The sequence below is a fragment of the Rhinatrema bivittatum genome, chromosome 6 (assembly GCF_901001135.1).
Source record: "Rhinatrema bivittatum chromosome 6, aRhiBiv1.1, whole genome shotgun sequence".
Lineage (NCBI taxonomy): Eukaryota > Metazoa > Chordata > Amphibia > Gymnophiona > Rhinatrematidae > Rhinatrema > Rhinatrema bivittatum.
This window is the reverse complement of record NC_042620.1, coordinates 351,511,584-351,524,976: the sequence shown is the minus strand read 5'-3', so window position 1 is coordinate 351,524,976 and position 13,393 is coordinate 351,511,584. Positions and strand designations below refer to the sequence as shown.

Here is a 13,393-nt window from a genome sequence, read left to right as displayed (position 1 = left end):
GGCGCGGTGGCTAACCCAAAGGGTAATGCTCTGAACTGGAAGTGTTGGTTCAGGACCTTGAAGCGTAAATAACGCTGGTGATCCCGATGGATTGGGATATGCAAGTAGGCTTCTGACAGATCTAGGGATATGAGGAACTCCCCTGGCTGTACTGCATTTTTGACAGACCGCAGAGTTTCCATGCGAAAGCTGGGGACCCGTAGGTGTCGGTTGAGTGACTTGAGGTCCAGGACGGGCCTGAAAGTGCCCTCCTTCTTGGGTACTATGAAATAAATGGAATAATGCCCAGAATTGATCTCCCCTGCAGGCACTGGGATTATGGCTTTTAGGGACAGGAGCCTCCGCAAGGTAACTTCTAGTGCCGTCCTCTTGAGGGGGGAACAAGGAGAGTCCACAAACTTGTCTGGCGGGAGCCGAAGAAAGTCCAGGTAATACCCTTCTCGGATGATGGCGAGGACCCACTGGTCCGAGGTAATCTCGACCCACCTGCAGTAGAAGAGGGTTAGCCTGCCCCCTATGGCTGCTACCCCCGGATGGGTCGGCTGATTGTCATTGTGGGGTGCGGAACCCGAGCCGGTTCTCTTCTTGTTGTGCCTGGTCCGAAAGAACTGGTTCCTGGTCTGAGAACGAGGTGCTTGATAGCGAGTCCTGTAGGGGTTGAAGCGTTGAGATCTTCCACCTCTGGATGGCCTAGGCAGAGGGCGCTGGGTCCTTCTTGACCTGTCTTCTGGCAGACGGGGCAATGGAGAGGCGCCCCACTTGGTAGCCCAGTTCTCGAGGTCGCTGCCGAACAGAAGAGAACCCTTAAAAGGCATTCTGGTAAGTCGTGCCTTAGAAGAGGAGTCGGCCGCCCAATTCCGTAGCCAGAGCTGTCTACTGGCTGCCACTGATGAGGACACTCCCTTGGCTGCCGTACGCACTAAGTCGGAGGCAGAGTCAGTGAGGAATGAGAGAGCTGATTCCATTTCTTCCCCCGGGGTGTTGTTCCTGACTTGTGACAAACAGGAACGCGTCACTACGGTGCAGCAGGTCGCGATTCGTAGGGACATAGCGGCCACCTCAAAAGCTTGCCTCAGGATGGTGTCCAGGCGCCGGTCGTGCGCATCCCTGAGGGCTGCCCCTCCCTCAACTGGAATGGCCGTGCGCTTCACCATTGCGCAGACTATGGCGTCTACCCTAAGGCACGCCAGCAGCTCCTTAGTTGCTGGGTCCAGGGGGTACATGCCGGATAAGGCCCGACCCCCTTTGAATGAGGCCTCTGGCGCATTCCACTCCAGATCAATTAACTGCTGTGCTGCTTGGAGGAGGGGAAAATGGTGGGTCGTCTGACGAAGGCCCTCTAGCAGGGGGTTCATACTAGATTCCCCTGGGGTGCCCTGGCCCGGGATAGCCAACTCCGACAGGCATTGAGATACCAGGTCCGGTAGATCCTCCTTAATGAAGAAGAGTCTCATGGTTCGATACGGCTCGGCTTCCGAGGGAGGTTCACCGTGCTCGGGAAGCTCACCTTCTTCCTCAGAGCAATCTGAATCCCTATAAATGGGGCTCCCGGGTGGCGAGTGGCCGTGCCTAGGCCTCGAAGGTCCAGGGGCCGGGTCAGCAGGTACATATGGGTCCGGTCGAGGAGCAGCCTGCATTTGGACAAAGGCATGAATCCCCTTGAATAATTCCACCCAGGAGAGGGAAGCAGGGTCTGGTCTCAGGGGCACCAGGTCTCTAGGATTCCCCGGCTGCTCACTTCGGCCTGCTAGGTCCGGGGTGTTCCCTGAGGAACTGGCACTTAGCAGGGGCTGGGATTGGCCCTGCCCTGGAACTCCCAAGGCCTCCTCACATTGGGCACATAAGGAATCTGCTTCCTCGCTCTGTGTAGCTCTGAGATGGCATGCTGAGCAGAGGCCTAAAGCTCTAATGCCTGATTCTGGAGGTGCCAGCTCCGTGGGCGCCTGGGCTCTCATACGCTCCATTGCGTATCGTATCGCTATGCGCGAAAGCTGTGCGCCTATGAATGTGCGCCTGTCAGCGAGCGCCTAACCCAGCAGCGTGCGCGTAGTAATGCTAGTAACGTGCGCCCAACTTTGTGTGTGTAGTAACGTGCGTGTAACAACGTGCACGTAACTGCGTGCTCAGAACAACGTGCGCATAACTATGTGCGCTCTACGGCCTGCGCCTAACCAAACGCTGCGCGTAATGATGTACGTGTAACAGCGTGCGCGTAACAACGTGCGCGTAACTATGTGCACATAACACGGAAGTGAACAGGCAGGCAAAATGGCCACGATGGAGGCGGACCCCGCTGATCCTCGTCCTCCGGAGACCAAATAAAGATGTACGCCTTACCTGATCTTCGGCGCTTCCCGGTTGCGACCCGGACGGGTCTCCGGCCGCGGGGGGAGAGGGTAAGTACCTTCACCGCCAAGCTCGAGGAAGTGCACCCGCTGCCTCTAAGCCCGCGCCCAAGCCCTTCTCACGCGGAGGCTAAGTCCTCACCGCGCACGGGTCGGGACCGAGGCCGCCTCTACGCCGCGCCCGAGCCCTTCTCACCCGGGGGCTAGGTCCCTGCTGCGATTCGGCCACCGGACCGAGGCTCTCACCTCCGAGGGACCACGGAAATTGCCACGGGAAACTCAACTGGGGGAGGGACCGTAGGGTATCACCGCAGGAGTGCGGGGCTCGATCTTCAAATGGAAGTCTTCAAGAATTTAGTCGAGTAGAATTTGGATGAACGCTCAGCGAGCGTTGGAAGCTCCAAACTGCTTTGGAGACGGAAATTACTGAGTTGCTGCACTTCCTGTGGGGGTATATGTACCCGTGCTGACGTCAGATCCGTCTCCAACTGCTAGCACGAGCACGCTATACCCACTTGTTTTGAGTCCATCTGCTACACAAAAGGAAATAGCAGGTAATGGACTTCTCCTTCAAGAACTTATCCAATCCTTTTTTAAACACACCTAAACTACCTGCACTAACCACATCCTCTGGCAACAAATTCCAGAGTTTAATTGTGCGTTGAGTAAAAAAGAACTTTCTCCGATTAGTTTTAAATGTGCCCCATGCTAACTTCATGGAGTGCCCCCTAGTCTTTCTACTATCCGAAAGAGTAAATAACCGATTCACATCTACCCATTCTAGACCTTTCATGATTTTAAACATCTCTATCATATCCCCCCTCAGCCACATCTCTTCTCCAACCTGAAAAGTCCTAACCTCTTTAGTCTTTCCTCATAGGGGAGCTGTTCCATTCCCCTTATCATTTTGGTAGCCCTTCTCTGTACCTTCTCCATCGCAATTATATCTTTTTTGAGATGCGGCGACCAGAATTGTACACAGTATTCAAGGTGCGGTCTCACCATGGAGCGATACAGAGGCATTATGACATTTTTCGTTTTATTCACCATTCTCTTTCTAATAATTCCCAACATTCTGTTTGCTTTTTTGACTGCCGCAGCACACTGAACCGACGATTTCAATGTGTTATCCACTATGACGCCTAGATCTCTTTCTTGGGTTGTAGCACCTAATATGGAACCTAACATTGTATAACTATGGCATGGGTTATTTTTCCCTATATCCATCATCTTGCACTTATCCACATTAAATTTCATCTGCCATGTTGATGCCCAATTTTCCAGTCTCACAAGGTCTTCCTGCAATTTATCACAATCTGCTTGTGATTTAACTACTCTGAACAATTTTGTGTCATCCGCAAATTTGATTATCTCACTCGTCGTATTTCTTTCCAGATCATTTATAAATATATTGAAAAGTAAGGGTCCAAATACAGATCCCTGAGGCACGCCACTGCCCACTCCCTTCCACTGAGAAAATTGTCCATTTAATCCTACTCTCTGTTTCTTGTCTTTTAGCCAGTTTGCAATCCACAAAAGGACATTGCCACCAATCCCATGACGTTTTACTTTTCCTAGAAGCCTCTCATGAGGAACTTTGTCAAACGCCTTCTGAAAATCCAAGTATACTACACATCTACTGGTTCACCTTTATCCACATGTTTATTAACTCCTTCAAAAAAGTGAAGCAGATTTCTGAGGCAAGACTTGCCCTGGGTAAAGCCATGCTGACTTTGTTCCATTAAACCGTCTTTCTATATGTTCTGTGATTTTGATGTTTAGAATACTTTCCACTATTTTTCCTGGCACTGAAATCAGGCTAACCAGTCTGTAGTTTCCCGGATCGCCCCTGGGGCCCTTTTTAAATATTGGGGTTACATTAGCTATCCTCCAGTCTTCAGGTACAATGGATGATTTTAATGACAGGTTACAAATTTTTACTAATAGGTCTGAAATTTCATTTTTTTAGTTCCTTCAGAACTCTGGGGTGTATACCATCTGGTCCAAGTGATTTACTACTCTTCAGTTTGTCAATCAGGTCTACCACATCTAGGTTCACCGTGATTTGATTCGGTCCATCTGAATCATTGCCCATGAAAACCTTCTCCAGTACGGGTACCTCCCCAACTTCCTCTTCAGTAAACAGCGAAGCAAAGAAATAATTTAATCTTTCCGCGATGGCCTTATTTTCTCTAAGTGCCCCTTTAACCCCTCGATCATCTAACGGTCCAACTGACTCCCTCACAGGCTTTCGGCTTCGGATATATTTAAAAACATTTTTACTGTGAGTTTTTGCCTCTACGGCCAACTTTTTTCAAATTCTCTCTTAGCCTGTCTTATCAATGTCTTACATTCAACTTGCCAACGTTTATGCATTATCCTATTTTCTTCTGTTGGATCCTTCTTCCAATTTTTGAATGAAGATCTTTTGGCTAAAATAGCTTCTTTCATCTCCCCTTTTAACCATGCCAGTAATAGTTTTGCCTTCTTTCCACCTTTCTTAATGTGTGGAATACATCTGGACTGTGCTTCTAGAATGGTATTTTTTAACAATGACCATGCCTCTTGCACATTTTTTACTTTTGTAGCTCCTCTTTTTAGTTTTTTTTCTAACTATTTTTCTCATTTTCTCAAAGTTTCCCTTTGAAAGTTTAGCACAAGAGCCGTGGATTTGCATACTGTTCCTCTTCCAGTCATTAATTCAAATTTGATCATATTATGATCACTACTGCCAAGTGGCCCCACCACCGTTACCTCTCTCACCAAGTCCTGTGCTCCACTGAGAATTAAATCTAAAATTGATCCCTCTCTCGTCAGTTCCTGAACCAATTGCTCCAGAAAGCTATCATTCATTCCATCCAGGAACGTTATCTCTCTAGCGTGTCCCGATGATACATTTACCCAGTCAATATTGGGGTAATTGAAGTCTCCCATTATTACCGCACTACCAATTAGGTAAGCTTCCCTAATTTCTCTTAGCATTTCACTGTCCGTCTCACCATCTTGACCAGGTGGACGGTAGTATACTCCTATCACTATAGTCTTCCCCGACACACAAGGGATTTCTACCCATAAAGATTCAATTTTGCATTTAGTCTCATGCAGGATGTTTATACTGTTGTACTCTATGCCATCCCGGACATAAAGCACCACACCACCTCCCAGGTGCTCCTCTCTGTCATTTCGATATAATTTGTACCCCGATATAGCACTGTCCCATTGGTTATCTTCCTTCCACCATGTCTCTGAGATGCCAATTAAGTCTGTCATCATTCACTGCTATACATTCTAATTCTCCCATCTTACTTCTTAGACTTCTAGCATTAGCATACAAACATTTCAAAGTTGTTTTTTGTTTGTATTTTCATTCTGCTTTTTAATTGATAGGGATAAGTTAGAATTTTTTAGCTCAGGTGAGTTTTTAGTTAAAGGCACTTGGACTACTTTTTTTTATTATTGGAACCTCACTGTCGGGATACCCTAATTCTAATGCATCATTAGTATCCTTTGAAGATACCTCTCTCCGAACCATGCGCTGCTGAGCGACTGTCGGTGTTCCCCTTTGTTCTAGTTTAAAAGCTGCTCTATCTCCTTTTCAAAGGTTAGCGCCAGCAGTCTGGTTCGACCCTGGTTAAGGTGGAGCCCATCCCTTCTCCAAAAGGTTCCCCAGTTCCTAACAAAACTGAATCCCTCTTCCTCGCACCATCGTCTCATTCACGCATTGAGACTCCGGAGCTCTGCCTGCCTCTGCTGACCTGCGCGTGGAACAGGGAGCATTTCAGAGAATGCTACCCTGGAGGTTCTGGATTTAAGCTTTCTACCTAAGAGCCTAAATTTGGCTTCCAGAACCTCCCTCCCACATTTTCCTATGTTGTTGGTGCCCATATGTACCACTACAGCCGGCTCCTCCCCTATCTAGGTGACACGTGAGGTCCACCACCTTCGCACCAGGTAGGCATGTTACCAGGCGATCCTCACGCCCACCAGCCACCCAGCTATCTACATTCCTAATAATCGAATCACCAACTATGACGGCCGACCTAACCCTTCCCTCCTGGGCAGTAGGTCTTGGGGAGATATCCTCAGTGCGAAAGGACAATGCATCACCTGGAGAGCAGGTCCTTGCTACAGGATCCTTTCCTGCTGCACCCGGTTGATGCTCTCCAATCATGAGATCTTCTTCCTCCAAGGCAGCACCAGGGCTTCCAGTCTGAAGTTGGGACTTAGCTACTATGTCCTGAAGGTCTCATCTATATACCTCTCCGCCTCAGCTCCTCCAGGTCTGCCACTCTAACCTCAAGAGATCAGACTCCTTCTCTGAGAGCCAGGAGCTCTTTGCATCGCATGCACATGTACAACTTCTCACCGGTGGGTAAAAAATCATACATGTGACACTTGATGCAAAAGACTGGGAAGCTCCCCTTCTTGCTGCTGGACTGCTGCCTTCATCTCAATTTTGATCAGTTCCTAGTTAAGTTTTAGGTTGCTATGGGAGTAGGAATGTGTCTAACGTCCTTTAAATGTATTAGTGAATTCACTATATGTCTGGTAGTGGCCTTCCGGGGTCTGATCAAGCGCTCAATAAAGTTTTTGTTGTTGTTGTTTGTTTGTTTTTGTGTGAAAGTGGCACCTGCCTATAAATTAAAGGATGACCTAGGGGTGGGTGGGCGAGGGGAGGGAGGGAGGGTTGGGAAATCCAAACAGTCTAACTTCAGTTAGTCAGCCAGAGTGACTCACTGCTCTCTTGATTAACAAATGTTGGTACCTATTCAAACCAAATCACACTACCTCAACACCTTTCCAAGGTGAGTAACTGAGCTGAACTTTTCAACCTTTTTACTTAGGTATACACTGCTCCTAGCATATTTCTAGCTTCTGGCTACTTTTTTTTTTTGGGGGGGGGGGGGGAGGGGTTAAATACAAACACTCAGTTCTGCTTACTAGCTGCCTTACAGACTTTTATAAATAAACACACTACCTACTGCTTACTAGCTGCCTTATTGACTGTTTAAAAATACAAACAGTCTAACTTGTTTATTCACTGCCTTGCTGACTATTAAAAGCACAAACACACTAAATAATATTCCCAAATAGTTAACTTTGCCCCAATACTTTAAAAAAAGACAATGTCCCAAGCAAAAACGTACCGATTCCTTTCCGCCACCAGCAAGGTGATCCTCTCCTCTCAGTGCTCCCACACTCCTTCCCCCTCCCCCCCTTTCCTCTCTGCCTGCTAATCCATGACAAGCTCAGTGTTATGGTTGTGGACCCTTGCACCAGAGCGAGTGGTGATGTGAACACTGAGGGATTGCCCCCAATGGATCTCGTCTCCAGTAGGTGGAGCTGGTGAAGACAACCCGGCTGGACCTTCACCTATACCAGCCCTCGTTCCCTGCAGGTTGAGCCCTTGGGTGCCGGGGCCGGCAGGACTTAGGTGCTAGTGCCTCGAGGAAGATGGTGGAGCTGAGGATGTAGACAGGGTCAGAGGTCCGGGTCTGGGCTGGCAGCAAAGATATGGAACAAAGTCGAAACCAAAGATCTGGGGCAGGCAGCAGACAGGCAAGCACGAAGTACCAGGCCAAGGGTCAAGATGGGCAGTAGACAAGCAGAGACGTGGAGACAAACCAAGGTCAAACCAGGAGATCAAGCCGAGGATGGGGTCACAGGAACTGAGGATCAAGGAAAAGACCGGAGACTGGAACGAAGGCATGGGCAGGAAAGCGGAAACTGGAACGCCAGGACAGGAACACAAGGACTGGAGCTGAAGCAGGAACGGAACCAGGAACAGGATCAAGGCAGGAACTGGAATGAAGACATCAGGAACAGCAACTCGCATTCTGAGGAGATGACCTGTTGCAAAGGCAAAGGACTGCAGACTATATGGGTTCAAATATCCCTCCCTTGTGATGTCATCTCCCGGGGCCGGGCCAAGGTTTCCTGCCGTGGACCCTTTAAAGGGCAGGGCCTCCCATGCGTGCCTAGGGAGAGCCCCCGCTGGACGTAGGAGAATAGCGTTCGCGGCCATTCGGTAGGCCACAGTCGGCCTGCCGTGGAGCGGGTTGCGCCACGCCGGGCTGCAGCGGAGGCTGGCGGTAGAGCAGGTAGGAGGGACTGGCCGAGGCCTGCCTCTGCAACACTCAGGGCATCTAGAAATCAAAATTCCCAGATATAGAGAGCGGGGAATTTTTTAAAATCCATACAAGTTTTAATTATTGAGTATTATTTGATGTGTCTGTTTTGAAATATTTTATGGGTGTTTGTAACATTTTTATATGAGGTTTTAACCATTTGATGTTATTTTATTTGTAAATTGTGTTAAATTATTATTTTTATTGGTATGGTTGCTGCTTTGGTCCTCTGACTGTGGGGTATAATTGCCAGTGTAACTGTCCCTCCCTACCTCATGCTCACAAAGCTCTAAGAGGGACTACAGCCCTTTGCTCTAAGTGCCAGCAATGTGGCCCTCTTCAAAAAAAAAGTTTTTCCACCCCTTGTCTACCATAAAAGATAGACTTTTACAGAGAACAGTGTTTCTGCACTAGGGGTGGCCCAACTCCTGTCTTCAAGGGTCATAAACAGATATGGTTTCAGTAAATCCACAAAGAATATACACAAGATAGAGTTGCATGTACTACCTCCATTGTATGCAAATATATCTCATGCATATCCATTATGGGTATCCTGAAAATCTCTTGAGGACTGGAGTTGGCTAGCTCTGCTCTATACCTTCAAGTTAATGTATTAGTACTTAATAATTCAAGTGGTGGCTTGTTTACCAAAACAAAAACAATAAAAATGTACATTAAACTTAATTCATCATAAGTCTCTCCAAGAAATAGTACACGACAATGGAATCTGAATATCCATGTAAAATATAGAAAAATCTTCTTATAGCAACTTACTATCATTTATGCTTTATTTTCAAGTAAGAAGCAAACTGTATGGCACACACTTTTCATACATTACTAGTCTGAAATTCCAGCTACTAGTAATAGGAAACATTTCAACTGACCTGTGCAGATTCTGGGGAACTGGCTTCAGCTGATGATATACTTGCACCTGGGGTTGCTTTCTGTCTGTCAATACTGCGACTACGCATTGGCCCTTTAGGGGTGTGGACTGGGTGACAGATGAAAGTGGCTGAAGCTGAACGAGGACAGAGGTGAGATTCTATAAAGTTAGGAATTTAATAGGACAAACAGAGAACAAAGTGCAGATCATAAGAAGAAGAACAAGGAAAGAGAAAGAGAAAAAGATCATGCTGTTAGAAACCATACAGAGGATGCATGACAGGAAACACACACTGCAACAGATCAAAGACACAACATAAGTTCAGCACACAATTAGTACTTCAGAAGCAACAGCACCAAGAATAAAAGCTGTCATTTTTTTGTAAATACAAATAAAATGCTTTTCCAAACAATAACCTAACTGAACCTGCAATAGAAAGAACTTTGCAATTTATGAATCTTGGCTGTCCTGGAATACCATCTTGTTAAGGTGACTTTCGAAGAAATCATGCATGTATTTTAAGACATAAAAATCCTACTGTATGGAAGAAACTGCTAATCTCTCTATAGTTTAACATACATTTGTTACAAATATTCTGGTTTTGCACCACACTGAAAAGCTCATGCTTTTAAAAAGCAAGGCTGTATACATTTAATAATACTTTAGAAATAAGTAGTAGCAGTAAAAGTGTTAATGCATGTTCTCTACTAAGTAGATATGAAAAACTACTGTATATTTCCAACATGTTATATTCCACATTTCCAAGTCAGTAGGTTGAGAAGTATGTAAAAAACCTGTACATAATGCATTAAACTAGGGATTCCTAGTCAACCAGTATCCTTGCTAAAGCAGAGTTGCTTACCTGTAACAGGTGTACTCAGAGGACAAACAGTATAGTAGTCCTCACACATGGGTGATATCATCAGATAGCGGCCCGATGTGGAAAACATCAAAGTTTCTAGAATTTTGACTAGGCACACTGAGCATGCCCAGCATGCCCTTCACCACTCATCCATGCGGGGTCCCTCTTCAGTCTCGTAAGGTAGAATTATGATTAAAATAAAAAATAGGAGAAACCCAAGTCCGTGGGGTGGTGGGCAGGTTTCCTGATGTCAAACATCCTGTTGTCCTCGGAGAACACCTCATCATCTCCAAGGACAAGCAGGATGGAAGTTCTCACATGGGTGACTCCCTAGCTACAGGTTGCTCACCAAACAAAAAGGGGGACCAACAGATATCTAACTAAGTACCAACAGGCACAATACCACCAATGCTGTTGGTAACAGAGGGGGAGACACCCTGAACCCAAATAACGGATCCTAAGTTGGGTTCTACACCTCAAACAAGTTCCAGACGATGAATTGGCTGAACCTACTGTTGTGACGGCTAACAATATCCAGACAGTAATGAGATGTGAATGTGTGGAGAGAACTCCACGATGCAACCTTACAGATCTCCTCCACAGGAACCACTCGCAAGTAGGTCACAGACTCTGCCATGGCTCTGACAGAACAAGTCTTAACATGAAGCCCAAAATGCAGTTCCGCCTAGGCATAACAGAAGGAGATGGAATCTGCTAGCCGACTACATAGTGCATATTTGGCAAGGGCAATGCTAAACCTATTCTTATCAAAAGAAACAGATAGAAGGCTAAGGCTTGCTTGCAGTCCAAACTGTGCAGTGCTCGTTCGCCTTGGTGCAAATAGGGCCTGAGAAAGAATATTGGCAGCATGATTGACTGGTTAAGATGGAAATCTGTCACTACCTTAGGCAGGAACTTAGGGGGCATATGCATGTCCTGTCATGATAACACTTAGTATAAGGTGGATAAGTCACTAAAGGCTGGAGCTCACTGATCCTGTGTGCTGAAGTGACTGCCCCCAAAAACATGACCTTCCAGGTCAGGCAATGCAGGTCACAGGTGAGCAGCAGCTCAAAAGGAGTTTTCATCAGCTGAGCTAACACCATGCTGAGGTGCAAAGACAAAGCGGGAAGACTTCAGTTGAAGCAGGCCCACATGAAACTTACAACTAAAGGCTGCACAGAGATGGGCGTACCATCTACACTATGGTGGTAAGCGCCAATCGCACTAAGATGAACGCTAATGGAATTGGCTTTTAAGCCAGCCTCCAACAGGTGTAAAAGGTAATCAAGCAGTTTTGTGTGGTGCAAGAGAATAGATCTAGGGCCTTCTCCTCATACCATTCAGAAAACCTCGTCCACTTCAATCCAAGGGCTTACTAGTGGAAGACTTTCTAGAATCCAACAGGTCCCTAGACACATCCTCTAAAAGATCAAGCAGCTGCAGAATTAACCTCTCAACATCCAGGATGTGAGTGATATGGCCCCTGGAGTTTGGGATGCCGCAGCCTACCCTGATCTTGCATGATGAGATCTGGGGAAGTCCCCAGACTAATCAGTTTTCGGATGGACAACTCCTGTAGGAGCAAAACCAGACCTATCTTGGCCTCTGTCCTCGCGAAGCTTCAAGAGAGTCTTCGCCACAAAGGGGATTGGAGGATACATGTACAGAAGACCCCTACCCCAATGATGGACAAGGGAATCCGAGGCTGGTTTGCCATCTGACAGGAAGTAGGACCAAGGCACCTTCCTGTTGCAGATTGATGTTCGGGCTCCACCAGAGGTGGAATATCCGATTCACTACCCCCTGGATCCAGGGACCACTCGTGGGGTCTGAAGGCTAGACTCAGCCTGTCCGCTACCATCTTCTCTGTCCTGGCCAAGTACATGGCCCTGAGCACCATTCCATGGGACAGGGCTCACAACCAGATCTGGACCGCTTCCTGACCCAGGATGTATGATCCCGTGCCTCCCTGCTTGTTGATATATCGCATGGCTACTTGGCTGTTGGTCTGGATCAGGAAAACTTTGTTGGACACCGGATCACCCTTAGCTCCAGAAAGTGAATATTCCTGAGCGGACCACAGACCCTGGGTAACAAGCCCATCTACATGAGCTGCCCACCCCAAGGTAGATGCATCCATGGTTAGCACAATTTGAGTAGGGAGACTCTGAAAAGAAATCCCCAGTTCCAGATTGAAAAGTACCCACCATAAGGACGAGTCCCAAACAGACAGGGTGACTTGGATACAATGCTGGAGAATGAGTCTCCTGGTACCACTGAGACCTCAGTGACCATTAGGCTCTGCACATGTGTAAACGTGTCAAAGGGGTGACATGAATATTGCGTATATATGGCCCAACAACCTCAACACAGCCAGCAGACTGACACCTGCTGGCTCTGTTGAACCTCTGCCACAATGGTCACCAAGATGATGGCCTTGGTCTGAGCCTTGTCTAGCAGGGCTCCTGTGATGTCCAATTGAGGTGACGGGCTGAGATGGGACTTTAGGTAGTTGAGAAAAGCCCTAGTGACTCCAACACCTGAATGGTCAAGAGCATGGACCTGGCATCGCCCTTCTGAGACATATTGTTGAGCAACCAATCGTCTAGGTACAGGATGACATGCACTCCTAATCTGCAGAGATGCGCTACCACCACAGCCAGGCATTTTGTGAAGAGCCATGGAGCGTACGCGAGTCCGAATGGCAATACCCAGTACTGGAAATGCTATTTTCCCAGCACGAATTGGAGATACTTCCTGTGACCGGGGAAGATCTCAATATGGATGCATGCATCCTTTAGGTCCAGTGAGCATAGCCAGTCCCCTTTTTGCAAAAGGGGGATCAAAGAGCCCAGGGAAACCATCTTCAACATTTCTTTTTTTAGAAACTTGTTCAAGGCTCTTAAGTCGAGGATGGGGCGGAGTCCTCCTATTCGATGGAATAAGAAAATACTTGGAGTAGAATCCCTGCCCTCTTTGCCTAGGTGGTACGGGCTTGACTGCTCTGGCCATCAAGAGGGAGTTCTGTTAGTAGTACCTCCTGATGTGCTATTGCCTCGAATATGGGCACAGAGGGCAATTTGGAGGGACACCCAATAGATTCAATTGGTACCCCTGGTGAACAATGGACAGAACCCACTGGGTTACACTGGGCCACTAGTTTGCAAAGAAC

At 47.3% G+C, this 13,393-nt stretch overlaps 1 protein-coding gene across 1 annotated transcript in view; it reads right to left on the bottom strand.

Annotated features, from left to right (window-relative positions):
* The window catches only part of MAP7D3 (MAP7 domain containing 3), a 948,456-nt gene that overhangs the window by 484,708 nt on the left and 450,355 nt on the right, over positions 1 to 13,393 (bottom strand). Inside the window, 1 exon segment of the mRNA XM_029607816.1 lies at positions 9,358 to 9,515. Within this exon segment, the coding sequence (XP_029463676.1) occupies positions 9,358 to 9,515 (158 nt within the window).